General features: G+C 42.1%; 1 protein-coding gene across 1 annotated transcript; it reads right to left on the bottom strand.

Moving 5' to 3' along the window:
- On the bottom strand, positions 1-27,305 carry LOC137754877 (phosphatidylcholine transfer protein). The gene is made up of 6 exons (XM_068530807.1): positions 27,141-27,305; positions 14,209-14,326; positions 6,450-6,529; positions 3,312-3,483; positions 2,373-2,440; positions 1-1,241 (listed from the first exon to the last, which is right to left on the bottom strand). The coding sequence occupies exons 1-6, from the start codon at positions 27,279-27,281 to the stop codon at positions 1,176-1,178; spliced, it is 645 nt and encodes a 214-aa protein (XP_068386908.1). The 5' UTR covers positions 27,282-27,305; the 3' UTR covers positions 1-1,175.
- Positions 27,306-27,767: the final 462 nt, after the last annotated feature.

The raw sequence follows: 27,767 nt of genomic DNA, 5'->3' as shown, positions 1-27,767 counted from the left end.
TATAAGTCACTCTGTATTTATTTAGTATTCAATGCACTTCCCTTTCCAGAGAGAAATTACAGAGTCTGGAGTATCCCATTTTAATAAATCCCCTGCTTCCGGCTTTGCATCCCGAATTTGTATGCCCCTTAATCAATGTATGGTACCGTCACATACAGTGGTTAAAATTTTTCCCTGAGATTATAAGGCTGTGCCTTTGTCCACAGAATATCTTTCCCTCCAAAATTCAAGAGAAAAGTAGGAAACGGAAAGTCTTCTGGTAGTGGGAGAGGTAGATAACTTAGGTAGAATTCCTGAGAAAAAGGTGTAGAGTCAACGACACCACTAATTAATATTTCCCTGGCAGTGAACTCTTATCCTTTCAACATCTCCAAACATTCTAGAAGGGAAACTGCATAAAAAGACACTTTATCTCAATGCTGTGTGCAAAGTAGGTTGGCTTCTGGTAACTGCCAGAGCAGTCTTGATGCCTCAGTGTCCAGTAAAATGCAGAGCTACTGAGGTATGGACGGCTTTCCCCAGGGGCATATGGGAAAGAGAGAAACCCAGACATGGGTGATGAGAAAAAATTGTTATCACACTATACACTTAGACCTGCAACGTTTTTCAAAATGGTTTAAAATCAAAACAGCTCATGATCCTCCACAAGTAGGAATGGGGAGAGGCTTAGTGGATTATCATCTCAAATCAAGGCAGCAAAGCATAAGGCAAATGGACATGAATCTTCCAGTCTTGGTGCATGGAGCGTCAGTTCTGAAGAAAATGCAACTTCAGCAGGAAATCACCTCCCTGGGTTGCAAGAAATCACATGTGGGAAGGAGCCAGCTTGCCGGGATCAGTCACTCTTAGATGGTGTTGTCAGTCCTCCACCCAAGATCTCCCTAGAATGGCACAATGGATTGACTGTGTTCCTTACTGAGGACTCCCCTTTTTAAAAATAAACAAGCAAAAGTTTCCCTAATCTGACCCACATTCAACAGCGGAAGAAGGCAGTGGGTCCTGGGGAAGGGAGAGTGGGAAAGGAAGCCGGGCATCAGGCAAACACACTTGGGGACAACATGCTGGAGAGCATGCAAGACTCTGAGGACAAAAAAGTGAAAGGCAGGCTGAGCGCTGGCGGTTGTGGCACTTCCGGAGACATCATTCCACGGACACAAGGCTCCCAATTCCTTCCCTTAGGTTTTCTTGTGATAGTTCTGACAGGCTTTCGTCATGTCTTTCAAGAAGTTAGGAACTCCATTCTGCAAAGGAAAGGAGACTGTCACTTCTATGTGCTCACAGGGATTATTCCTAATTCTTCGGGATGTGGCAAAGGTAAAGGAAGATGGCTTTGGGAGTAATAAATATGACAATAGGGCCCACGAGCAGATTTCCACAGAGCGTTGCAACAGATGATGACAAAAGGTAAGATGCAGGGCACAGGTAAGGCTGAACCGCCGGTGCCACTGTTATAAGACCTTGTTGTATATTTTAACTTTTGCTAATAAAAAGCTAAGATATTTCTAAGACACCATTTTTTCAAAAGAAAAAGAAAACTCACAAATGCGATTGGGTTAGGCTGTGGGATTCTTCCAAAGAAGTGAGAGAAAGGACTTGCTTTACAGAATTAGAAAATGGTAAGGACTGGGGGCAAGAGGCAGGATATGTCATTCTTTAGTTAGTGTTGAACATTGTTCAAGATTTTCTCCAAACATTGTTCTATTTACTCCTTCTCTACAGGGTGGGAATATCCAACTCCATTTTTAAGAGGGAAGAAATTGATGGCTTCCCTAGATTATACAGTCAGAAACAAGGCCAGGATTCAAAATATCATGTGTTTGACTCAAAACTTATGTGCTTTTTCACTCTCCCAGGGAATTGGTGAGCCTTCCAGCCAGTAAGTAGGGCCTTATAAACAGACTGAATGGTCGGCATGATTCCAGGTCCTAGGCAGTCTCTAGTGATCTGGGTACCCCTGTGGTTCCCTCTCCTTACAGAAAAACAAAACAACCATAAAAAAACCTGAAGGCTTCCCCAGGCTTGGACATGGCTGGTGTCTCCTGGGCCAGGTTGGCCTGTCTAACTCCTCCATAAGCAGATACAGGGTCCACAGGCACCATTGTCCCTACAAGGAGCAGGCTATTGTGATCCTGGTGCGGGGTCTCAGAGCAAAGCAGGGAGGGCTGGCATTCCAGGTAAAGATTCTTCGTCTTTTGTCCCATCCTCTGTGCTGGGTGTTGGCAACCCCAGTCCTAACCATAGTCACTCAACAGAGCTGTCTCATAAAAGAGCATCATGAGGGCTGAGACAGCGCGTCTCTTCAGCCTGACAGCCCCATGGGCTAAGTCAACATTTGTCAAACACACTTCCCCTCCTGCCTCCTGGGATCTCACCTTGGCAGCCCAGTTAACGAGCCAGGACGGAATTTGGCCACCTGGGTTATCGAAGTAATACATGAAAACTAGAGAGGGAAAGAAAGGACAATTCAAGAGGAAGAAACATGTTAGAAAGATACAATAACAAACCCTGCAAACATTCCACCTTCATATCCAGGCCCAGAAAGTAAGGAGGAATTCAAGTGGACTCGCCCCTCTGCCTTGCCTTACGGGAAACTTACATATAAACATTTTGGAAAACAGTCAAGGCACATTCTGCTGATATTTATTAAACGCCTGGCAAGTGCTAGACTTGGATATAGTCTCTCATATTATTATTTCTCTCATTAATCATCCCAATCCTAAGGAGTTGATAAAATTGAACCCCAGTTTATAAATAATAAAATGGAGACTCAGAAGAGTGGGGTGACATGCCCAAGGTGGCAGATCTAACACACGTCACAACTACAGTTCAGATTTTGCCACAGCCTCAAGGCCACACTGATTCCAGTCCAGCAGGTGGCCACATGGACCCCTCCCAGCCTCTCTCCAGAGGCTGGAACTCAAGGCAGGCAGGTCCTGAGTCCCTGGGTTTTTGCTGAGCAGGAGCTGCCTCCTCAGAGATGGTCCCACCAGCCCTCCTGCTCACCCCTGGCCAGTGTGTGCATGGACAGGACCAGCCTGAAGTGAGTTTCTAAACATTTTGATTCCCTTGGATGTTCTGATTTCATCTGGACGATGCAAGAGTCAGTAAAGAATGAATTGATCAGATTTAAACATCCACGCTGCATTGTAGCCAAGCTTCTGTGGTGAATTGAGTCTCCCTTGTTTCTTTTGCACCCATGCCTAAGTCTCTGACCTCAGGGAATAAGCATCCTTCATTTTACGTGCCTTGCAGCCAGTGTGGCCATACATCGGTGGCCCTGGCTGGCGCGCCAACACGTGCCCTCCTTTTACCTTTGCTCCCCCTCTTGCCATCGCTCTGGATCGCCAGGCTCTGCTTGTACTGCTTCACCCGAATCACGCCCGATTTCTCTGGAAACTGTGGCACGGGGGTGCTCTGGGCCAGGATCACGTGGATCTTCTGTCCTTCATGGTCCAGCTCTCGCCGCTGCCGCACATAGACGTACCACACCACCAGTCAAGGTACGACATCAAGGCCAGCACCTCAGATGAGCAGAAGGAAAGCCCTCAAGCCAGAAGCAAAGGGAGATGATTCTGTTCCTCCACTTGGTGTTTGCTCCCTTGCACTGTTACTTCATTTCCTGCCTTATCTGCCTACCTGCCCTGCAAAACCATAGCTCCTCCCAACTGGTGTTTTTATTTGAGAGCGTGTATTATCCACCTGTGAATGGTTCCCTGCTGCTTTTAGTTATGTGGGGAACCCACTTCTCGTTTCTCCAAGAAGGCAATGAGATCTCAGAGGACTGGTCACTTATCAGCTGTGTGATCCTGGTTTGGTTACTCAACTTTTCTGAGATTGGTTTCCCTCTGAAAGAAAAGAGGGTACCACTGCCCTGCAGGCAGACTTGGTGGGGGCTCTAGAGAGAGACTAGAGCAGAAGCAGCCCTCAGTAAACAATGGGGCCATTGTTCTTCGTCCTCTCCCTAAGCCCTAATCACTGACCTCTATGCACAGAGGATGGTCAGGAAGGGTTACTTACACCTGGAGATCATAGGAAGACACAAGAATACCTGAATACTTAGTAGGCAGATGCCCTTGCTGGTTCTGGTTCACCAAGAATCACGAAGTCATTTCAACTCAATAAACACTTACAGAATAACCACTATGTCTGTGGCACTATTATAGGGAAGATGATTTCATTTTAAGAAACAACAAGAGTCATCACTTATTGAGCCCTTACCATGTACATGCATCGTGTGCTTTACAATTAGCATCAATTTTGATCCTGAGAAAGTCCCTGTGAGTTCAGCATAAGTATCCCCATCTTACAAATGACCAAATTGAGGCTCAGAGAAGTAAAGAAACTTGCTGAAGATCCCATAGCCCAGCTGAAGTGATGGAACCTGAATTTGAACCAAGATTAGGCTCCAAAACCTGGTGAGATTTTCATAGCTACAGAGGGCTCAGCTCTTTAATGTGTTCATTAGACTTTCCAACAGTAGAATTTTAGGTTTCACAGGAGAAGGAATTAAAGCCTAAAATAATCCAAACAATCACTGTAAGTACAAGACAGTTACACTTACTGCAACAGCCGTGACCACAGCCCCAGGCCAGCTCAGAGGCTCTACAGCACCCACGGTGGTCTGCCCCTCCCCCAGGCACCCTGCAGGATGGTCTATTGCCCCCACTCTCTACGCACTGATGAGTAAAGCTCTTAAATGTTTTAGGGAAGGAATGAAGTTGCTTTAGTTCTGGATTTCCTCTCTCCCAAGTCTTTTATTTTTTCCTCACAGCAAATATGGTCCCACACCTTGCTTAGCTCATGTGATAGACATCACCTGACACTCCACTGAGGAAAAATTAACTTGATATATTGACTGCCATTTCACAGAGTTCTTTGAAGGGTTGGAAGGTCCAGCGTGGCACACAGTCTATGAGTGGAGAGCCACTAGTTTACTGAGGCCCAGAGAAGTGAAGGGCATTTTCCAAGGTCACAGAGCAAACCAGGAAATAAGTGCACACTCAACCTGGGATCTTTCCCTCCAAAACTAATGTTCTTTTCCATTATACTGTTCTCTATTCTAAAAATAGAACAGCCCTTGTTGGAGAGACATATGTGTATATACAAAGACTAAGAAACTCATTATGGGATTGTGTGGCACTGGAAAGCCAATGAAACCAAACTTCAAGGAGCAGCCAGTGTCCACTCCTGAGAACAGCCCCCAGCAGTATCCACATGAGGTCAGAAAGTGGTGTTGCCCTGGTCCAGATCACCTTCTCTGGTCACAGCTGGACCTGGGCCCAGGCCTGCCTCTAGTGGTGAGAAACTGATGAGAACCTGAGCAGGGTTCTGAACTTCCCTTTGCCTCAGTTTCCTTCCCTGACTGATGGGGATGATGGCTCCTACCCTGCACAGTTGTTGGCAGGAGGAGAGAAAACAACATAAAATCTAAGGGATTAAGTAACCACAATTTCTTGAAATACCTACCACCTGTATTTAGCAGTCTGTGGGAATTGTGCCAGAAATAATCTCTTATGGAGTCTATAATCTAGCTGGGCCAGGGTAGACACATACACACAAAACACACAGAAACAATACCCACAAACCACCCCGATGTCCCCTCTCTTTCTAAAGAACAATTATTTAGGAACATACAGACTCACAGAATGTTAGAGCTAGAAAAGATCCCAGCAATCATCCAGTTCAGTGGTTTCCAAGTTTTTGTTTTGTTTTTTTTAATTCCACAGACCCTTTGTTAAAAGGATTATTTATGGAAATTCAGTGTGTAAAACACTCAGCTGCTATGATTGAAGAGAACAGTGGAGTCGAAATCTCACCTATCCCTGCCTATATTCTACCCCATCTGCCCACCCAGCAAATGTCCATCAAACCCTCCCAGGCTGGCCCTAAGGGGCTTCATAGAGCCTTGGAGTGTCAGCTAAAACTCCTCACATCCATTCAAATGCTTCATATCGTAATCGAGGAAACTGAGGGGGAGAAGCATACACACAGAGTCCAGATCCAATATTCCAGGAGGAAGGGAGGTGGAGGGAGCTGGAAATGTGGGGCCTGAGTCCCAGCCCCCAGTCTGCTGCTAACCACCTGAGTGTGGGCCTCTGTCACATTGCCTCTCTGGGTCCCTACCTCCTCTCCTATAGATTGAGAGAGTGTATTGAATACTCTTTATGAAAAGTTGTTTTTCAGGTCCCCAATTCTCTGGCACAAGGATTTCCTAGAAAACTTTTCAGGAAAGTATGAGCTGCCCTCCCATGACCACAATTACAGATGCTCCACATGGTCAGGTCTGGAAAACTGAAAGCCACACAGGAAGCAACAGCTGTAGCAGATGTCTCTGCAAGAGTCAAAAACAACATTGTCCACATCTTCTGGACATACTACCATTGGGTGATGGCCATGGGGCACAGAAACACTTCAAAAGCTGAGTAATGGTGTGCTTTTGGAAAGGATACATCTCTGTTGGACATGGGAAAAGGGTACTTGACTTGCCAGTAGACCACTGCTTCTCCATTGCATTCTTTTTCATAGAGTTCTTTAAAAAAAAAAAAAAAAAAAAGAGAAGTTATTGCATCTAGAAGTCTCTTTGGCTTGTATTAACAAGAAGCTTTGCCTCCCATCAGGAAACTTGCACAAGCCTCTTAGATAGCCTCATCCACCAGAGGTCAGACAGCAGAAGCAAGAAGAACTACAAACCTGCAGCCTGTGGGACAAAAACCACATTCACAGAAAGATAGACAAGATGAAAAGGCAGAGGACTATGTACCAGATGAAGGAACAAGATAAAACCCCAGAAAAACAACTAAATGAAGTGGAGATAGGCAACCTTCCAGAAAAAAAATTCAGAATAATGACGGTGAAGATGATCCAGGACCTCGGAAAAAGAATGGAGGCAAAGATCTAAAAGATGCAAGAAATGTTTAACAAAGACCTAGAAGAATTAAAGAACAAACACCTAGAAGAATTAAAGAACAAACAAACAGAGATGAACAATACAATAAATGAAATGAAAAATACTCTAGAAGGAATCAATAGCAGAATAACTGAGGCAGAAGAATGGATAAGTGACCCAGAAGACAGAATGGTGGAATTCACTGCCACAGAAGAGAATAAAGAAAAAAGAATGAAAAGAAATGAAGACAGCCTAAGAGACCTCTGGGACAACATTAAATGCAACAACATTCGCATTATAGGGGTCCCAGAAGGAGAAGAGACAGAGAAAGGACCCAAGAAAATATATGAAGAGATTATAGTCAAAGATTCCCCTAACGTGGGAAAGGACATAGCCATGCAAGTCCAGTAAGCACAGAGAGTGCCAGGCAGGATAAGCCCAAGGAGAAACACGCTGAAACACACAGTAATCAGATAGACAAAAATTAAAGACAAAGAAAAATTATTGAAAGCAACAAGGGAAAAACGACAAATAACATACAAGGGAACACCCATAAGGTTAACACTGATTTCTCAGCAGAAACTCTACAAGCCAGAAGGGAGTGGCATGATAAAGTGATGAAAAGGAGGAACCTACAACCAAGATTACTCTACCCAGCAAGGATCTCATTCACATTCGACAGAGAAATCAAAAGCTTTGCAGACAACTGAAAGCTAAGAATATTCAGCACCACCAAACCAGCTCTACAACAAATGCTAAAGGAACTTCTCTAAGTGGGAAACACAAGAGAAGAAAAGGACCTACAAAAACAAGCCCATAACAATTAAGAAAATGGTCATAGGAACATACATACTGATAATTACCTTACATGTGAATGGATTAAATGCTCCAACCAGAAGACACAGCCTCGTTGAATGGATACAAAAACAAGATCCATATATATGCTGTCTACAAGAGACCCACTTCAGACCTTGGGACACATACAGACTGAAAGTGAGGGGATGGACAAAGATATTCCATGCAAATGGAAATCAAAAGAAAGCTGGAGTAGCAATACTCATATGAGATAAAATAGACTTTAAAATAAATAATCTTACAAGAGACAAGGAAGGACACTATATAATGATCAAGGGATCAATCCAAAAGAAGATATAACAATTATAAATATATATGCACCCAACATAGGAGCACTTCAATACATAAGGCAACTGCTAACAGCTATAAAAGAGGATATCGACAGTAACACAGTAATAGTGGGGGACTTTAACACCTCACTTACAGCAATGGACACGTCATCCAAAACGAAAATAAATAAGGAAACAGAAGCTTTAAATGACACAATAGACCAGATAGATTTAATTGATATTTATAGGACATTCCATCCAAAAACAGCAGATTACACTTTCTTCTCAAGTGCACACGGAACATTCTCCAGGATAGATCACATCTTGGGTCACAAATCAAGCCTTGGTAAATTTAAGAAAATTGAAATCATATCAAGCATCTTTTCTGACCAAAACGCTATGAGATTAGAAATCAATTACAGGGAAAAAAACATAAACAACACAAACACATGGAGGCTAAACAATGTATTACTAAATAACCAAGAGATCACTGAAGAAATCAAAGAGGAAATCAAAAAATACCTAGAAACAAATTACAACAAAAAAAAGATGATCCAAAACCTATGGGATGCAGCAAAAGCAGTTCTAAGAGGGAAGTTTTTAGCAATACAAGCCTACCTCAGGAAACAAGAAAAATCTCAAATAAACAATCTAACCTTACACCTAAAGGAATTAGAGAAAGAAGAACACAAAAAAACCCCAAAGTTAGCCAAAGGAAAGAAATCATAAAGATCAGAGCAGAAATAAATGAAATTGAAAAAAAGAAAACAATAGCAAAGATCAATAAAACTAAAAGCTGGTTCTTTGAGAAAAACAAAATTGATAAACCATTAGCCATACTCATCAAGAAAAAGAGCGAGAGGACTCAAATCAATAAAATTAGAAATGAAAAAGGAGAAGTTAACAATAGACACCGCAGAAATACAAAGCATCCTAAGAGACTACTACAAGCAGCTTTATGCCAATAAAATGGATAACCTGGAAGAAATGGACAAATTCTTAGAAAGGTACAACCTTCCAAGACTGAACCAGGAAGATATGGAAAATATGAACAGACCAATCACAAGTAATGAAATTGAAACTGTGATTAAAAATCTTCCAACAAACAAAAGTCCAGGACCAGATGGCTTCACAGGAGAATTCTATCAAATATTTAGAGAAGAGGTAAAACCTATCCTTCTCAAACTCCTCCAAAATATATCAGGGGGAGGAACACTCCCAAACTCATTCTACGAGGCCACCATCACCCTGATACCAAAACCAAACAAAGATACTGCAAAAAAAGAAAATTACACACCAATATCTCTGATGAACATAGATGCAAAAATCCTCAACAAAATACTAGCAAACAAAATCCAAAAATATATTCAAAGGATCACACACCATGATCAAGTGGGATTTATCCCAGGGATGCAAGGATTCTTCAATATACGCAAATCAATCAATGTGATAAACCATATTAACAAACTGAAGAATAAAAACCATATGAACATCTCAATAGATGCAGAAAAAGCTTTTGACAAAATTCAATGCCCATTTATGATAAAAACTCTCCAGAAAGTGGGCATAGAGGGAACCTACCTCAACATAATAAATGCCGTATATGACAAACCCATAGCAAACATCATTCTCAATGGTGAAAAACTGAAAGCATTTCCTCTAAGATCAGGAACAAGACAAGGATGTCCACTCTCAACACTATGATTCAACATAGTTTTGGAAGTCCTAGCCATGGCAATCAGAGAAGAAAAAGAAATAAAAGGAATCCAAATCGGAAAAGAGTAAGTAAAGCTGTCACTGTTTGCAGATGACATGATACTATATGTAGAAAATCCTAAAGATGCCACCAGAAAACTACTAGAGCTAATCAATGAATTTGGTAAAGTTTCAGGATACAAAATTAATGCACAGAAGTCTCTTGCATTTCTATACACTAACGATGAAAAATCTGAAAGAGAAATTAAGGAAACACTCCCATTTACCATTGCAACAAAAAGAATAAAATACCTAGGAATAAACCTACCTAGGGAGACAAAAGACCTGTATGCAGAAAACTACAAGACATTGATGAAAGAAATTAAAGATGATACCAACAGATGGAGAGATATACCATGTTGTTGGATTGGAAGAATCAACATCGTGAAAATGACTATGCTACCCAAAGCAATCTACAGATTCAGTGCAATCCCTATCAAATTACCAATGGCATTTTTTACAGAACTAGAATAAAAAATCTTAAAATTTGTATGGAGACACAAAAGACCCCGAATAGCCAAAGCAGTCTTGAGGGGAAAAAAACAGAGCTTGAGGAATCACACTCCCTGACTTCAGACTATACTACAAAGCTACAGTCATCAAGACAATATGGTAGTGGCACAAAAACAGAAATACAGATCAATGGAACAAGAGAGAAAGCCCAGAGGTAAACCCATGCACCTACAGTCAACTAATCTATGACAAAGGAGGCAAGGATATACAATGGAGAAAAGACAGTCTCTTCAATAAGTGGTGCTGGGAAAACTGGACAGCTACATGTAAAAGAATGAAATTAGAAGACTGCCTAACACCATACACAAAAATAAACTCAAAATGGATTAGAGACCTAAATGTAAGACCAGACGCTATAAAACTCTTAGAGGAAAACATAGGAAGAACACTCTTTGACATAAATCACAGCAAGATCTTTTTTGATCCACCTCCTAGAGTAATGGAAATAAAAACAAAAATAAACAAATGGGACCTAATGAAACTTAAAAGCTTTTGCAAAGCAAAGGAAACTACAAACAAGACGAAAAGACAGCCCTCAGAATGGGAGAAAATATTTGCAAATGAATCAACAGACACAGGATTAATCTCCAAAATATATTAACAGCTCATGCAGCTAAATATTAGAAAAACAAACAACCCAATCAAAAAATGGGCAGAAGACCTAAATAGACATTTCTCCAAAGAAGACATACAGATGGCCAAGAAGCACATGAAAAGCTGCTCAACATCACTAATTATTAGAGAAATGCAAATCAAAACTACAATAAGGTATCACCTCACACCAGTTAGAATGGGCATGGTCAGAAAATCTACAAACAACAAATGCTGGAGAGGGTGTGGGGAAAAGGGAACCCTCTTGCACTGTTGGTGGGCATGTAAATTGATATAGCCACTATGGAGAACTGTATGGAGGTTCCTTAAAAAACTAAAAATAGAATTACCATATGACCCAGCAATCCCACTCCTGGGCATATACCCAGAGAAAACCATAATTCAAAAAGACACATGCACCTCAATATTCACTGCAGCACTATTTACAATAGCCAGGTCATGGAAGCAACCTAAATGCCCATCGACAGATGAATGGATAAAGAAGATGTGGTACATATATACAATGGAATATTACTCAGCCATAAAAAGGAACAAAATTGGGTCATTTGTAGAGACGTGGATGGACCTAGAGACTGCCTTACAGAGTGAAGTAAGTCAGAAAGAGAAAAACAAATATCGTATATTAACGCATATATGTGGAACCTAGAAAAATGGTACAGATGAACCGGTTTGCAGGGCAGAAATAGAGACATAGATGGAGAGAACAAATGTGTGGGCACCAAGGTGGGAAAGTGGCGGCGGGGTAGTGGTGGTGTGATGAATTGGGAGATTGGGATTGACATGTATACACTAATATGTATAAAGTGGATAAGTAGTAAGAACCTGGTGTATAAAAAAATAAATAAAATTAAATTAAAAAATTTTAAAAAAAACCAAAAACCCAAGAAGCTTTGATATGATGATCCTGTAGGGATGATAAACCACTCACTCATAAGGCACAGAATTCTAGAAAAAGTCAAATTTACTACCATGGAAAGCTTGTTGCCCAGGGGCAGAGTCTAGTAGATATAAAAACAGAGTAAAAATAAAAGAACCCAACAAAAATTGTTCATCATATAGCACAAACAACACTCTCAAAAAAATGCAGTGAAATAAAATTAGGCATTAAAAAATAAATTTTCAGGTTTAAAAATCAGGGAAACCACCAGATGTCACTAGAGTACCAAATGTTTTACTGTTGTGTCCTTACGCCCCCCTTTAGATTTCTTGACATATTACAGGTGTCCTGGGACTGAGCCACCCAGTCTAGTGTGTTCAATTGGGAAACGAAGGTTCCAGAGAGGGCAGCGTCCTTCCTAAACAGCTAGAAATTTGCTTAACTGTGCTAACCGTAACTTTCTTTCCTCTCTCCTATGTTGCTTTATACCACAGCTACAGGGACCAAATCTCCTTAATATCCACCATGCATATAATGCATATAGCATCAGCTCTCGTAGGGAGATAGCAAAGGAATGCTATGAAGTGCGCAGCCTCTGCCCCCAAGCTGTGCAGGAAGCTTCTAACTAACCATTTAGAGAAGGCGCTACACCAAGGCTGCTGAAGGAACCAAGAGAGTCCCTTGAGGAGATACTAACTGTGGCAACGTGTTAATTAATTTAGCTTTTGAAAAAGTGAAATCTATTAGAAGCAGACCATGGGGTAAAGAGCTTGCCAGCCCACTGGTACAGGAGGCTGAAGATGCCCTTGAAAGGAAGGGAAGGAGCAGACATCTGTTGCTTTGCCTGCTCAGCTTTGGCTCTCCCCTTCTTGGACCAGCATCTCATTCTCCTTTTTCTCCTTCACTATGTGGTTTAAGCAGAACTGACTCAGCATTAATTATAGGGGTGGGATATTGATCCAGACATGGCCAAGGTGATTAGTTTAGGGAAGGCATGTGTGGACAGAGTCTTGGCTTGCCACTCTAGCAAGTTTAGGCCAAAAAGTGTTTTTTTAAAGGCTCTCATGCAGTCTACAGAAGATCTAGGAGGACCAGAGTTAGGTTAGAACCTCAGGATGGCTCCAGAGAAGCCAAAATACTGCTGTCTCTGGACTGTACTCCATAGTGTGGACTGCTGATGCCAAGTACCACACATCAGAGGCTCTTCCAATGTCTACAGCACACGGCTGAACAATGTCTGCTAGAGAGATGGACAGAGAACTTGTGGCTTCTCCCTTGAATAGGTGGCATCACAATTTCCCCTAGATAGGAAGGCTATTTGATAGCACTAAGTGACCCAAAACCATGATAAACGTCCCCAGGAAGTAAGTATATGATCCATATTGAGGCTATGAGAGCCAACCCTGGGACTCTGGCTGCATCAGTAGGAAAGTTCCTGTTCCTCTCGGGTTATGTACATGGTTAGAATGTAAGCCTGCACCCTCTGGTGGCAACTTTGCCATGACATAAGAATCTGACTGAGAATGAGGTCAACACAGAGGAAAACACAGTCAAGCTGGAGATATAAAGTATTGGATGTAGCTGACCTGGAAGCCAGACACCTATGCACTTTTCAATTCCATGAACAACAACAACAAAAAAATGTTTTCTCCTTTTCTTACACTGGCATTTGTTAGTGCTTGGTTACTTGCAACCAAGATTCCTGACCACAGCAAGGGTCTGTCAGGGTTTCTGTGTCCCTGGGCTAGCTGCTGCGTATCTATCCTGCTGTGACTGGGATGGCAGAGTCCACTCCCCACTCTAAGTGGCAGGAAGAGCCCCTATTTAATGTTTCTCATAACTCTCCCTCACTTCTAGTGAAAATCTAAGAAGTGTAGCCAGGTGGCCAGCCTAGGCCCTTGGGGCTCTGGACCCTCTTCCCACCCTAGTTCCAGATTCTGCTACCCCAGCAACTCAACAGCACCCAACTGCTCACAGTTTTTTAATATTTCATGTTGTTTCATGCCTTCTTCACTTTACTCATGCTATTCCCTAGACCTCAGGTGCCCTTTAACCACTCACCCCCTCACCCTCTCACCTCTTCACATATAGGTATTCTTGCCATTTATAAAACTCTGATTCAACCTCTAAAACAAAGCTTGGGTACCACCTCCTCCAAGAAGCCTTCCATGACCACTTAGGTTTATGAGATGACAACAAACTTATAATAAGAACAAAGCAGCCCTCAGAGCAAACTGGAGAGTGACTCTAATAGTATGCAAGGAGCAAATCCTAAGATTAGCAAAGTCACATTTTAACCTAGAACTTTAAGACATATATGCCAAAATTGAAAATGAAACATAATATAGTAAAAATTAAACCTTTTGCTTACTGCTGGCTAGAATAAATAACATTAGATTCTACTTTCTAATTGGTTTTGTTAGATTGTAGGTGTCACTCACCTTTAACATATTGGTCCCACTGTTTTCTATAGTCTAAGTCCACATAGACATCTGCAAGTAGACCCGGTGAGCAATCCTCCAGAACGCCAAAGACCTTATACTCATACAATCCAGTCTGCTATAAAACAAGAACAGATAGAAACAACCTATTGATTCCCAGGTTGCGATTACACAGCATATGAAAAACAGCTGTTCATGCAGCACCATTACTGAGAACCTCCTCTTGGTCTTAGTGAAACAATAGTGAAAAAGCAGATGAGGAGCCTGATCTCATGGGTCTTATATTTGGCCTTAGGCATTGAAGGTGGTGACAGCTATATGCTATCCAGGTAATTTAAGTAGGATAAAAGAGGGTTATGTGATAAATGGTGTCTAGTTTTGGTGGGCTGGTGCTGCGTCCTATATCATCGGGTGTTCAGGAAATGTCTCTATGAGGGATTTATCAGAACGGTTTCTTCTAAATATTCTGAGGATCCAGCCATGGGAAGATGAGGAAAGCCCACTTCTGGTTGGGAGGGGGCCCGATGGTTTGCCTTACTCACAGAACACAAAGTCAGGGGGTCCAGAGAACTGTGATGGGGGAGAGTGGTAGGGGCTGAGGTCAAAGAGGTAGTAGAGGCCATGCCCAGAGGGCTTTGTAAACCAGGGTAAAGGGGTAAAAAATTTTTTATAACTGCTATGGGAAACCAACAAATAATTTTAAATATGGGAATGACTTTAAATAGGGGATGACTTTTAAAAGATGATTCTTGCTGCTTGGTAGAAAAGAGATCATAAGGGAGCAAGGAGATGGGTTAGAACAGCGGTCCCCAACTTTTTTGGCACTAGGGACCGGTTTCGTGGAAGACAATTTTTCCACGGACCAGGGTGGAGGATGGTTTCGGGATGATTCAAGTGCATTACATTTATTGTGTACTTTATTTCTATTATTATTACACTGCAATATTTAATGAAATAATTATATAACTCACCCTAATGCAGAATCAGTGGGAGCCATGAGCTTGTTTTCACTTGCCATTCACTGATAGGGTTTTGAAACGAGTCTGCAAGCAATTGATTTATTATGGTCTCTGTGCAGTCAGACCTCTCTGCTAATGATAATCTGTATTTGCAGCCATTCCCCAGCACTAGCATCACGGCCTCAGCTCCACCTCAGATCATCAGGCATTAGATTCTCATGAGAAGCACGCAACCTAGATCCCTCACGTGAGCAATGCACAGTAGGGTTTGCGCTCCTATGAGATTCTAATGCCACTGCTGATCTGACAGAAGGCGGAGCTCAGGCGGTAATGCGAGCTATGGGGAGTGGCTGTAAATACAGATGAAGCTTCACTAGCTCACCTGCCGCTCACCTCCTGCTGTGCAGTGCGGTTCCTAACAGGCCACGGACCAGTACCAGTCTGTGGCCCGGGGGTTGGGGACCCCTGAGTTAGAAGACCAGTGCAATGGTCCAGAAAAGAGAGGATGGTGATTAGACAGGAAGGTAACAACAGTGATGGGGAGAAGTCAGTGATTTAGGGACACATTTTGGAAGTAATGTCAACAGGAATTGCTGACAGACTGGCCGTGGGGACAGAGAAAACAAAGAGTTGAGGATAATTCTTATAACATTTGCTTAAACAACTAGGTAGATGGGAGATCCATTTTCTAAGACAGAGAAAACTTGCAGAGGAGGTGATTTGTGGACTGCAGGGTAACCAAGAGTTCTACCTTGGGCAAGTTGAGTTTGAGATGCTTATTAAACATCCATGTAGGGGTATCATATAGGTAGCTAGCATTCAGGGTTCAGACTACTGTTTTAGATATCCATGGGGCATAATGAAACCCAACACATTGTTTTACCAATTCCAAGACAGAATTTTTCTATAAGTGACTATTTTTTTTTTAAGTCTTTATTGAATTTGTTACAATACTGCTTCTGTTTTATGTTTTGGGGTTTTGGCCACGAGGCATGTGGGATCTTAGCTCCCCAACCAGGGATTGAACCCTCCCTCACCCACTGCATTGGAAGGCGAAGTCTTAGCCACTGGACTGCCAGGGAAGTCCCTATAAAAGACTTGTGTATAAAAGAATGAAAAGGGGGCAACACACCAGCCTCAAATCATACTAGTCCCTTTTATTCAGTAAAAGACCGTATCTAGATTCCTAAGTACAAGAGATTTTCCTTGTTTTCATGTTAAGCCATATTCTGTGAGGGTTCTGGGCTGGAGTTGGTGACACTACACGCTTCACTCTCTGTACAATGGCAGCTAACAATTCCTGAACCTCACCTTGTCTAAAGGCTCTATTGTTAAAATTAAATCAATGTCTCTTAAGTTCAGTGCAAAAGCAAACAAACAAACAAAAATGAAGCTTTTATATGTATTCATATTTCCATGTGCTAACGCAATCTGATTGGCTAATCAAACATGAATGAACCCATCTTCTTAAACACCATTCCAGGGACTTATCTGAGGTCAAGGGGTAAACATGGGGAATCTTTCTAGAGATCCTGAGGCTTCAAGTGTCTCCTGACTCAGGTGGCATAACCCAGGGATAAGCATATCCCAGTTTAGGAATCTCAGATGTATATGAAAGTACCTGGCAGGATATGGAAGGTAAAATTGAAACTGAATTCATAAGGATGTTTCAGTTCCAAAAGTATGTGGCTTTATACCAAGGGTTTCCAACCAGCAAATGACAAACTGGTAGGTCTGACCTCCTTTTATGCTGTACCATGGATGCCCCATAGGAAAGGCAGGACTCAAGAGAAACGTCTCCTTCCCCTCCTGTCCCCTCCCCTCAAGCTCACAGATGGAAAGATAGTGAGGGATTGTGCACACCACACATCTACACCCACACACATTTTAATGTCTTAGGAGAGAGACAATTAGCTTCTGTTCAGTAGTACTGGGTCCCCATTTTCTACACATACTAAGCAAAAGGGATAATTATGTATAGAGATAATGATCTCCCCAACTTCACATGAGTTACCTTTGGTTATCTGGATGAATTAAGACAGTTTTCTAGAATTGGTTCCCATCCCTCTGAATATAGTTTCAGCCCTAGTAACCTCAGTCTTGTACATATCATAGAAAAGAAAAACAGAAAGCTCTCTAGGAAGAGAAAAATAGAAAGATGTGATTAAACTGAATACCAAAGAATGAAATATTGTGACAACTTCCTTTAAACACTTCCTTCTTGGCAGAACTGAGAAATGCCAGAACTCCAGAGGACAAAATGCTTTGTGACACCTTTTCTAGTCTATCAATAAAATGTTCTTTTCAGGCTCTGAGCAACCCCACCCAAATTCTTGGATCAAAGCCCTTTTTCACCCCTTATTTCTTTCAAAAGAGGGTCTCAGCAAACATACTCACATTTTCATTATATCTTTTACAAAATAAAGTGAATTTTTTATAATTATAGAAATAATTCATATTCATTAAGGAGAATTAGAAAATGCCAAAAATAATAAAGAAAATTAAAATGACGTGAAATTCCATAATCCTCAAGTATCCATTGGTAATATTTGACATTTTTTTGAGTAAATAAATACTTCTACGTGTTATAAAATGGGAGTAAGACGGTATAAACAGCTTGTATTCCTATTTTTAACTATATTATTTTGAAACTATGGAGCAATAACAACTAATTTAATTATTCTTGTAAGTTATTTCTGTTTCCATATATTTTCACAATTATGAACATTGCTGGAAAAATGATTCTGTATGGACAAACCTGGTTCATAATTCTAACATTTTCACAAGGAAAGCAAATTCTTCCTTAGAGATAAATTTTAGGGTAAAGGACATTAACATTTTAATGCTCTTTTTACTTTTTCTAAACCTTTAAGAAAAAATGTTTACCTATTTATACTCTCACCAGTAGCAAAGGAGCATCTTACCAGGATTAGGTACCATTGTTTGTACAAACAATTTAATAGAAAAAGAACATAAACCTTAGTTTTATTTGGGCAATGTTTCTAGTATTGCCCACATAAAACTTCAGTATTTAGTCTCTTTCAAATTAGAGATATAATTCCTGTACAACATTTGTTGCAGATATGTTTCCAAACATACTAACATTTCAATAAATTACTCCAAACAAGTTTACTGAAGAGGTTCTTGGCTTTTCCCGAAGGTCCTCCAGAAAACCACTTCTAAAAATGGCTCGATTTTTTTTATCTAAAGTAAAACACACTGCATGATTTTCTAATGCTCCATTTATAGGATATTTAATTTCCTATACTTGAGATGGTAAAGGAATTACTCAATGGTAGAGAATCAGTCAATATCATGTGTAGAATATAATTCCCAGAAGAAACAGAAGATTCATTATAGCATATACTCTCTTTCTTATTAAGAGAACCCCTATGGCTGTGTGCACAGCTAAAAACTTTCCTGGTCTCCTATACAAGTAGAGGTAATAGCCATAAGACACCTCCCTCTTGTTTTGAATATGTATATGATTCTGGAGCTGCAGCAGCTATTTTGTGACTAAAAGACAACAAACATGAGAAAGCAGAGTGAAAATATTCAAAGAGTTTTATTAACGTCGTTGATCAGCTAAACCAATGCCAGCAACTGCTGACCTCTGAACTACTTGTTAGGTGAGAAAAATAAACCCCTCTTTGTTTAAGTCATTGTTAATCCAGTTTTCTGTACTTGCAGCTAAAAGCAATCCTAATTATTACAAGTAGTTCTTACTGAGAATTGTACTTGAGTTCTGTCATCCCAGAAAACAGTAGAGGTTAAGAAAATCTCCCACCCTTTGGGTTCCAGAAAACAGCTTATCACAAAAGAACCACCTTTCCCCTCATGACTTAGATGAGACTCACATACACACCCCTTGTTTACCTATCACAAGGCCAGACATAGAGCCTCTAAATTCCCTTTCACTGCCCTGTAAATGATTAGCTAAACTGCTTATTCCACTGATCAATTGGAACAAAATACTTGTTAACCAAGCTAGTTAAGCACCCCTCCTTCCTCCAGACCCTAAACTTTGGCCCAGCCTCAGCCTGAGTCAGCATCCAGCACCTCCTGAGAACGGACTGGCCTCAGAGTAAGATATTCTCTGTTCTATTCTCCAGTCAGGCCACCTTCATCTCACTTGCCCACCCATGGCTTCTAGCCTTGCTGACTTCTCTCTATAAAAGAAAGACCTTTCTGCCTCACTTCTGAGATACTCGTGGATCTTATGGTCAAAGTATTCTCTCTACTACAATAACCCCCAACCCTAAGTCCAGGTTTGCTTTTTCTTTAACATTATTTTAAGTAGAAAAGTAGACTGACAAAACATTACAAGCAAACATGACTATGTGTAAAACATTAAAATAGTACAGAAATACATAAGCATTACTAAAATGAATTGTCAAGGAAGAGAAGAGATAATGGACACTATGAATGGACATTAAATTGAAGCATATTTAATTTTGCACAGATATCTGAAACTTCACACACACTATCATAGAAAGTTCCACCTCCTTCCACTATGCAACTCAGAAAAAATTTATGGACCCACTATGTTCTTGGCCCTGAGAAAACAATCAGGCATAGTCTTATACTTGGTTTTTCAGCTTGGAATGTATTTCCTTTGGTGATCTGTCAGCAGTCACTGCAACAATCATGTATTACACATTTGAAGTCTTCCAATCACTTGGACCTGCTGTAAGTTCTTTCAATAACACTAGCATTTGTTTCTCTAAACACAGTGCAGTTTTCAGTTTTATATTCATTATGTCATATAATCTCAACATAGCCCTGTGGTATCAATAGGGGCATTGGTGTCATCTCCACCTTTACATGAGGAAAGGAAGCTCAAAGGGGCTACATTAGTTGCCTGAGTCCTACAGTTAGCACTTGGGACAGCCAGAGAGAGGGTGACACCAGCCCCTTCTTCTGCCCACAAAGTCTTCTAATTTAGCTCTATTCTCTCTGCACATTTGCTCCAAGCCACTGTTCCAAATGACAAGCTAATAATTTCAGTAAAGACAACACAAGCTCTTAGAGCTGGAAGGGGCCTTAGACCCTTATGGAAAAGGTGACAGTGACTCGCCAAGAGTCAGCTGATGACTCTTGGTGGCAAAGCGTGGATGGGAAACTGTTCCTTGCAGCCCCCAAGCCAGTGTTCCTGCACCAGGCCACCCAGGATGGACCTCCCACTGAGATATTCCCATGAGTCCTTCAGCCTGGTGTGTTTGTCCAATAGGCCTCCAACAGCCAGAAGAGGTATTTTTTAGATGCTGCTTCTGGGGGATTGAGACAAGAAAAAAGGAAAAGGCAGGAATGGAGAAAGGATAAATATTATCACTTTCAATGAGCTAGAGCTGTGGTATTTTTCCATATATTATTTCAGAGTCATCTCAAAACTCCCGTGCCAGGAAATACAGCGTGGCATTTATAGAATGGGCTTGGAGTCACAACCCGGGTATGGTCTAAGCTCTTCCACCTACTAGCCTCGCTTTCCTCAGCTGCAAAGTGGGTCTAATAAGAGTTTCTACCTAGGGGAATGATTATGAGGATTAAATTAGATAATCCATCTAAAGCTCTTACTGTGGTGTCCAGTACTAGTAATAAGTACTTAGTAAGTACTAATAAGGTAGGTGTAATAATGATCTCCTTTTTCCAGATTAAAGAACTGATAATTCAGAACTGTAATGTAATGCACATTTTACAGGAACTAACATCTATGCAGCACCTGCTCTAAGCTGGGCACTGTACTTGGAGATTAATACTTATAATAACCCTATGAAATAAGCATCTCATTATCTCCACTTTATCAGTGAAGAAGCGGAAGGGGTGTGGAGGCATGCTTTAGCAATTTGCTACTGTCATCACTAATTTTTGAGATGTTCTGTTATTCTGGCTTACTAGTCTAAAAATCAAGCTGTTACATTTCTTACCAATTGTAATTCAAATGCATTTTTTTTTAATTTCAATTTTTTTAATTGCATTCATAGAGTTAAAATAGGTTGAGAAACATTGCTGCCAATAGTTCACTTATTTGTCCTAAGCAGAATAAATTCTGTAGCGCTAATGTGTTTACATATGAGAAATACCAAAGTGTCATAATGTTTGTATTTAACATTTGCAATTCCCACACAGGAGTAATCCCACAGAGGAGTAATCCCCACTGTTCCTAAACCCTGACACTTCACCTGCAGAAAGGCATCACTCATTCTCTTCAATTATGGTGTTTATCCACATTTACATCACTAACTACAAGACAGCCTTGGTGAATCACATCTCTCTAATCCTATAAATGCACCCTCGAGTGTGCACTGAACTTTCTTTGCCTCTCATAGAAGAGCTCATTTCCATTCCTCAGGGCCCAGGACACCTCTCCAATCTACCACTGTGGAAGCTGCCCAACTCCAGCCCTCTGTGGCAAGTAACAGGCTCAGAAGGTGTGAAAAGTAAGCATTTTTCACCAACAAGAATCACTCCTAATGGCAGATGTCAAAGCTGTAGCTGCCACTGGGCAGTGTGTATGAAGAAGACTGTATGAAGAAAGACGGCTGACTAAATCGGATTCAATATTTGAGGTCTCTCCAAGAACACATGGCAGGTTTAATACTGAAGGACTGCAGATAGCTAGGTAAGATAACACTGATAGCTAATGCTTGTTGAGTACTTACTGAATACCAGGACCTGGGCTGAGTGCATTACAGGGGTCATCCCATTTAATCTACGCAATGAAAGTATGAGGTGTGGACCATTGGTAAACTCATTTTACAGACAACAAAACTGAGGTTTAAAGAAGTTCTGAGAAATTCCTGGAAAAGTTAAGTCTGTAGAGACAGGAAGTAGCTTGGTGGTTGTCTGGGATTGGGAATGGGAACAGGGGATGACTGCAAATGGGCAGGAGGTTTCTTTGGGGGTAACACACATGTTCTAAAATTAGACTTGGGGAAGGCTGCATGACTCCATAAATTTACTAAAAATCAGTGAACTGTACACTTAAAATGAGTAAATTTTGTGGTACTTAAATGATACCTCAAAAAAGCTATCAAAATAAAAATAGAAGGTTATGAAACCCACCCAAGGTCACACAACTAATGAACTTGAAGTTCATTAGTTGCAACAGAACCTGGACTTGAAGCCAGCGATGTGACCGCAGAGTTCAAAGGCTATGATCCTGCCTCAAATAGTCACTGACCTCTCCAAACATGTCATTAGATAAATTAATAAGCTCTCAGGGTGCATATAGCATTAGGGTGACCATATAATTTATCATTCCAACCAGAATACTTTTGAGTGAGAGAGGTGTTGTAAAATGTTTCACCAGGACAAGTGTAAACCAGGCCTGTGGTGGGTATATCGGGATATAGATCACCCTTGCTATATCTCACAACCAAACACCATTCAATTTACAGGGTGCTTCAAAATGTATCCTCTCAATGGATCCTTGTACAAATTTGGCAGGACAGGAATTATCTCCAGCTTGTAGATTGGGAAGCAGAGACTCAGCTAGGGTCTTAGGTTCATAAATCCTAAAGTGACAGGGCAATTAGGCATCAAAACTATACGTTAGACCAGGGTTGCTAAATCTGTCATGCTGGCTATTTTTCACAGTCCACAAGCTAAAAATGGTTTTTACATTTTTAAGTGGTTATATAAGTCAATACATAATTACCTCCATTTTGCCTCTTAGCCTGTAAAGCCTAAAATATTTTCTATTTGGCTCTTTACATAAAAAAAATTCACAATCCCTGCTTTAGACCATTGCCACCACCACTTCTAAAACATACACCCCAGGAAAACTCTGAATTACTAGAGTTGTATTGCAATTCCACATGCAAGAGAGAAATCTTTGTGTCATAAGCCCCAAATATATTATATTTTATTTTGAATCACATGGTGGTTGACCATCTAAGCTCAGCCCACCCTTCAAAGTAAATCTGCCAATCTTGAGCACACCATACAGGAGAAACGCCAAAAAATCTTAAATAAATCATATTCAAACTCAGAAAACCAAAGAGAAAAAGAAAATCTTGAAAGATGCTGTAGCAGGAGGGATGGGGGAGCACTTTACCTACAGAGGAATACAGATGAGAATTACAACAGACATCTCCTGAGAATCCACCCTGCAAAAAGAGGGTGGAGTGAAATATATAATATTTTGAAAGAAATAAGTTACTGACTAGAATTCTATATCCAATGAAACTGTCCTTCAAGAGTGAAGAAGAAATAAAAACTTTTTCAGACAAATAAAAACTGAGGGAGTTCATCAGTAGCAGACCTCCTCTGGAAGGAATGTTAAAAGAAGCTTTTCAGGCAGAAGAAAAATGGTATAGGTCAGGCGCTCAGATCTACATAGCAAAAAAAGTGCCTGTTTTATTGTCTTAAAGCTTCTGGAAGGCATGAACTTTGTCTTATTCATCAGGCGTCACCAGGGCTTAGCAAAATGCAGGCACACAATAGGTCCTGAAAGACTGCTTGAATGGGTCATGAACCAATATTTTGGAGGTTTCTTCTCACTAGGACACATTCAAACAGCCCAAAGGCAGCTGTGGAGCACAAAGTTCAACTTATACCTGCAGACGGAAGTGGGGGATCCTACTCATCCCTCCCCCTTCATTCCCCCAAATCTAAATCTTGGGACCAGCATCTTCATACTGCCTCACACCACACCCTCATCCTGAGAGACAAGTGAGGAGAGGGAGAACTGAGGCTCTGACATTTCCATCCAGTTGTACGCTCAGGAAAGATGAAATAGGAGAGAGACAGAGACAGAGAAAGATACAGACAGAGAGGCAGAGACAGAGAGAGAGAGAGACAGAGAGAGAGTTAGCCTCGATCAGCGGCAGGAAGTAGAAGGAGGCAACACATGGTGTTCAGCTTTAAGACATGGTGGCCCTACCCATGAGTAAATATGGCTCTGTAAGTGTCCTGGGTGCAACAATTGTTCCATCAATCACACTGGTACCTACTCCTCCCTTAAGAAAGAGGCAGAAGGGTGGGAGAAGGGAGCAGAAGAGTCTTATCATCCGGAAGTAAAGAAGCCCATGATGCAAATTGGATTATGATCCCACCTGGGGAATGGGAGTGGAAGCTTCTCATCCATCGAGGTAAATCTGTTCTCATGGCAGTTAAATCTCTGCTTCCCTCCAAAAGGCCAAACTTTCTCTCAGTCCAGCCTGGCTAACCACAGAGTTTTCCCAGTAAATCCAGGCTCTCGGTATTTTAGAAGGTCAACAGTATAGGAAAGAACAGTCCCTAGGAAAGTACTGTCTGCTCCTCACCAAACTCATTGATTAGAAGACCTATGAGAGGACAAAGGCAGTCCCTTCTCACAGTGCCAGACACTTGGTTTAAAAACATAAGAAGTCAAGCGCTCAGCCAGATCTTTTCAGTCCAACACTTTCTTGGTCTAAATCAATGATGTGAGCCTCTGCACACCAGTTTCACACCATCTATTGGCAGTTCACAGTGTCTACTGGCATGGTAACCAGCCTAAAGCTCCAGCGAGATCTGACTGCAGATCCCTGGGAAAGTTTTTGTAAGTAACCCATGGCCTTTCTCTCCAGGGGAACTTCTCAACACTGTTCAGGGGACCACATTCACTCCCAAGTGACCACTAATTTAAAAATCAGGGAGAGTGAGTCTTAAAGTGGGCATTGCTTTTGTCTTAAGGTACTCTTTTTTCTCACCCTTACCTTTCAGTTCCCACTGCTTCTCATCTCTAGGGCCCTCTCCTGCCTCTCAATGTCAGAACCCCCTTGAGCACCATGCAAGATGCTCCCCATATATCAGTGGTTCTCAAATTATGGTCTGTGGACCAGGAGCTTCAGCATCACTTGGCAACTGATTAAAAAGAAAGAAAGAAAGAGAGAGGAAAGAAAGAAAGAAAGAGAAAGGAAAGAAAGAAGAAAGAAAGAGAGAAAGAAAGGAAGGAAGGAAGGAAGCAAGGAAGGAAGAAAAGGAAGAAAGAAAGAGGAAGGGCTTATACCCAACACAACAGGGCATCTTGACATTTAATACAGATGGAGATCAAGGTGGCCCTCCATCCTAGCTATTGAGGCTCAAGGGCACATCTCTGGGAATCGTACAGCCTCCAACTTACGGAAGTTCTCTGGAAAGACTTGTAGCTTACGTCAATGTACCATGACTGCCCTCACACCCAGAATGGGTGGAAATAAGACTTACAGTTGGTAAGGATAGGAACTATTCTGAATACCACTCACATCCTCCCCACAGGAGGGAGATGGGACCTGCTATATAACAATACACAATGGAGACAATACATAATACAATGCCAGTCACTCTGTCTCAGCTCAAGCAGTGGATGTTGTGCGATAAAAGGCACAACGTCAAAAGAGCACAAGCCCTTGGGGGGAGGTGAGGGGAGTAGCCAGGGTTGACTGGAGGACAGGAGGGGTATGGACAAGTCATGGGAGGTAAAGCTGGAAATGTGAGTTGGGACCAGCCTAGTACCACATGCATAGCCCACCTGGCAGCACTTGCCCTCTTTCAGAGTCAGTGTAGGAGCATATTTACAGCACAGGTCTGGAGCTAGATAGCTGAGTTCCAATCCCAGTTTGAGTGTTGAGCAATCAACTTAACCTTTCCACATATCCATTACCAAACTGGTAAAAAGGTGATAGTCACAGTACCTTACATATACATACATAGTAACTTACAACATGGGGTTGATGTGAGGATGAAGTCAATGCCTGCAAAGTACTTAAACAGTGCCTGGAGCCTAAGAAAGCATGCAATGTGTTAGCTATTACTGTAGGTTTATTATTATTATTAATTCTGCAATCAACAGGGCCACTGGAAGGGAACAGATAAGATCACAACCTCTCCTTCAGGTGCTTGATTGGACTGTAGTGTGTAGGATGGAAGGGATCAGAGAGGTGGAAGGCCAAGAAGCTAGTTTGGAGGTCACTGCAATTCTAGGTAAGAGGTGCCACTCAGAGTAGCAAAGGTAAAGGAAAGAAAGGGAAGGGAAATGGACCAGACATCAGATATATCTGAGCAGTGAACTGACAACACTTAGCAAATGCCTGGGCGTGGCTGGTGCGGAAAATGAAATGGTCAGAAGATAAAAGGATGTTGTCTGAAAACATGTCCATGTTTGCACCAAGGTTAACTGCTGAAATGACATTAAGAAATTAATTCTGCCTGCCCTAGACTGAACTTCCTGCTCATCCTGTTGTACCCAGTGACCTAGTACTCACAGACATTCAGAGCTCCTCCCTTCTCGAACACTCTATAATCTTCTGATCCTCTGCCAGGAAACCTCAACTTCACTTACCTTGTCTAAAGGTAACTTTTATGCTATTTGCCATGCAGCTACTAGCGCACAGAGCAACTGATGACTGGCCATCATTCCACCTGGCTCCAAAGGCCTCCAGGCAGGCCCCCAACTCCATTCCTCCTACCCTTTTAATCTTTCTCCCGGGAAGCTTCAGACAAGTTATTAAGTCCAATGTACAAGGAAGCGGGGAGCATCCAAACGAAGCAAGTCAGTAAAATGACTAGAGTTGACAGTAGGTCCCTTCTCAGCAACACTCCTCTCCCCACACATAGCACCCTGCACATCCACTCTCTGAAAAGTCCACTCTTTTTTCTACCTGTATTCAATCCTAAAATACTTCCCACCACACAGACACCACTGGCAACCACCCGGGAGCGGGGCTCCACGTCCCTTGCAGGCAAGTGCATGGAGCTAAGAATCAGCAGACCCACCTTTTAACTCTTTCAGTAAGTTGTAACAAACGACTTGCCCTGTCGGGCCTCAGACCTGAGACTAAATTCTGATGACCTCCCCACTCCCCGCGACCAGCAGGGGGCAAAGTCAGCGGGAGGCACCCCCAGAGCTAGCTCCTCTGGGCTCCAGAAGACCCGCGAGGTCCGCACTTCCGGCTGCAGCCCCGCACTCCCCGCGGTCAGGGGAACCCCGTATGCTGTCGCCCCGTGGTCCTCCAGCGGGCCGACAGCTACCTGGTCCAGCAGCCGGTAGATGCTGATACCGAAGGTCTCCACCAGCAGCTCCCAGTCGGCCCCGGAAAGTGCGGGCTGCTGAAGCTCAGCGCAGGCTTCCCGGAACTGCTCCTCAGAGAAGCCGCCGACCCCAAGGTCCATCCTTCCGCAGCAGTGGCTTCTCAGCCTGCTGGGAAGGCCAAGGACAGGCTAGGTTCGTGTTCGGGGGCGGGGCGAGACGGTGGCCCAGCGTGATTGGCAGGGAACCGAAAAGTGATTGGGAGAAGGCGGGACTTGGGAGGAGGAGGCAAAGGGGAGGCGGGGCCAGTGAGGGGCAGGCCTACTGAAGGTTTCGGCAGAGCGAAAGCTGCGGAAGGACGGGAAAGAAAGAAAACAAAAGAAACTTTGGACTTGATCTGGGGAAAGCTGGAGAGGCTAGGAAATGGGGAGGCTTCTAGACAGAAGGAAAAAGGAAGACACTAATGCCATCTCAAAAGCATCTCTTCCCCAACACCATACCCACCAAACCTGCTTGGCTGTCTCTCCTTTACCTTCTCTGAAGAAGGCTAGGGAAGGTCTCTGAGTGATTCGGTAGACATGGAGGTAAGATGGACAGAGCAGAAATGCTTGAAAATCTCAGGGGTCAGA

The sequence above is a fragment of the Eschrichtius robustus genome, chromosome 20 (genome assembly GCF_028021215.1).
Source record: "Eschrichtius robustus isolate mEscRob2 chromosome 20, mEscRob2.pri, whole genome shotgun sequence".
Taxonomy (NCBI): Eukaryota; Metazoa; Chordata; class Mammalia; order Artiodactyla; family Eschrichtiidae; genus Eschrichtius; species Eschrichtius robustus.
Note: the sequence above shows the minus strand (reverse complement) of the source record. Positions and strands in the feature narration are given on the sequence as shown.

Excerpts from the sequence above, each read along its gene's own strand:
- LOC137754877 (XM_068530807.1), bottom strand. The coding sequence starts at position 27,281 with ATGGACCTTGGGGTCGGCGGCTTCTCTGAGGAGCAGTTCCGGGAAGCC. Across the intron at positions 6,530-14,208 it reads GTGGGACCAATATGTTAAAG|AACTCTATGAAAAAGAATGC; the intron begins GTGAGTGACACC and ends TTTTTTTTAAAG. Across the intron at positions 3,484-6,449 it reads TTCCCATGTCCAACAGAGAT|TACGTCTATGTGCGGCAGCG; the intron begins GTATCCTTTCCA and ends CTGGTGGTGTGG.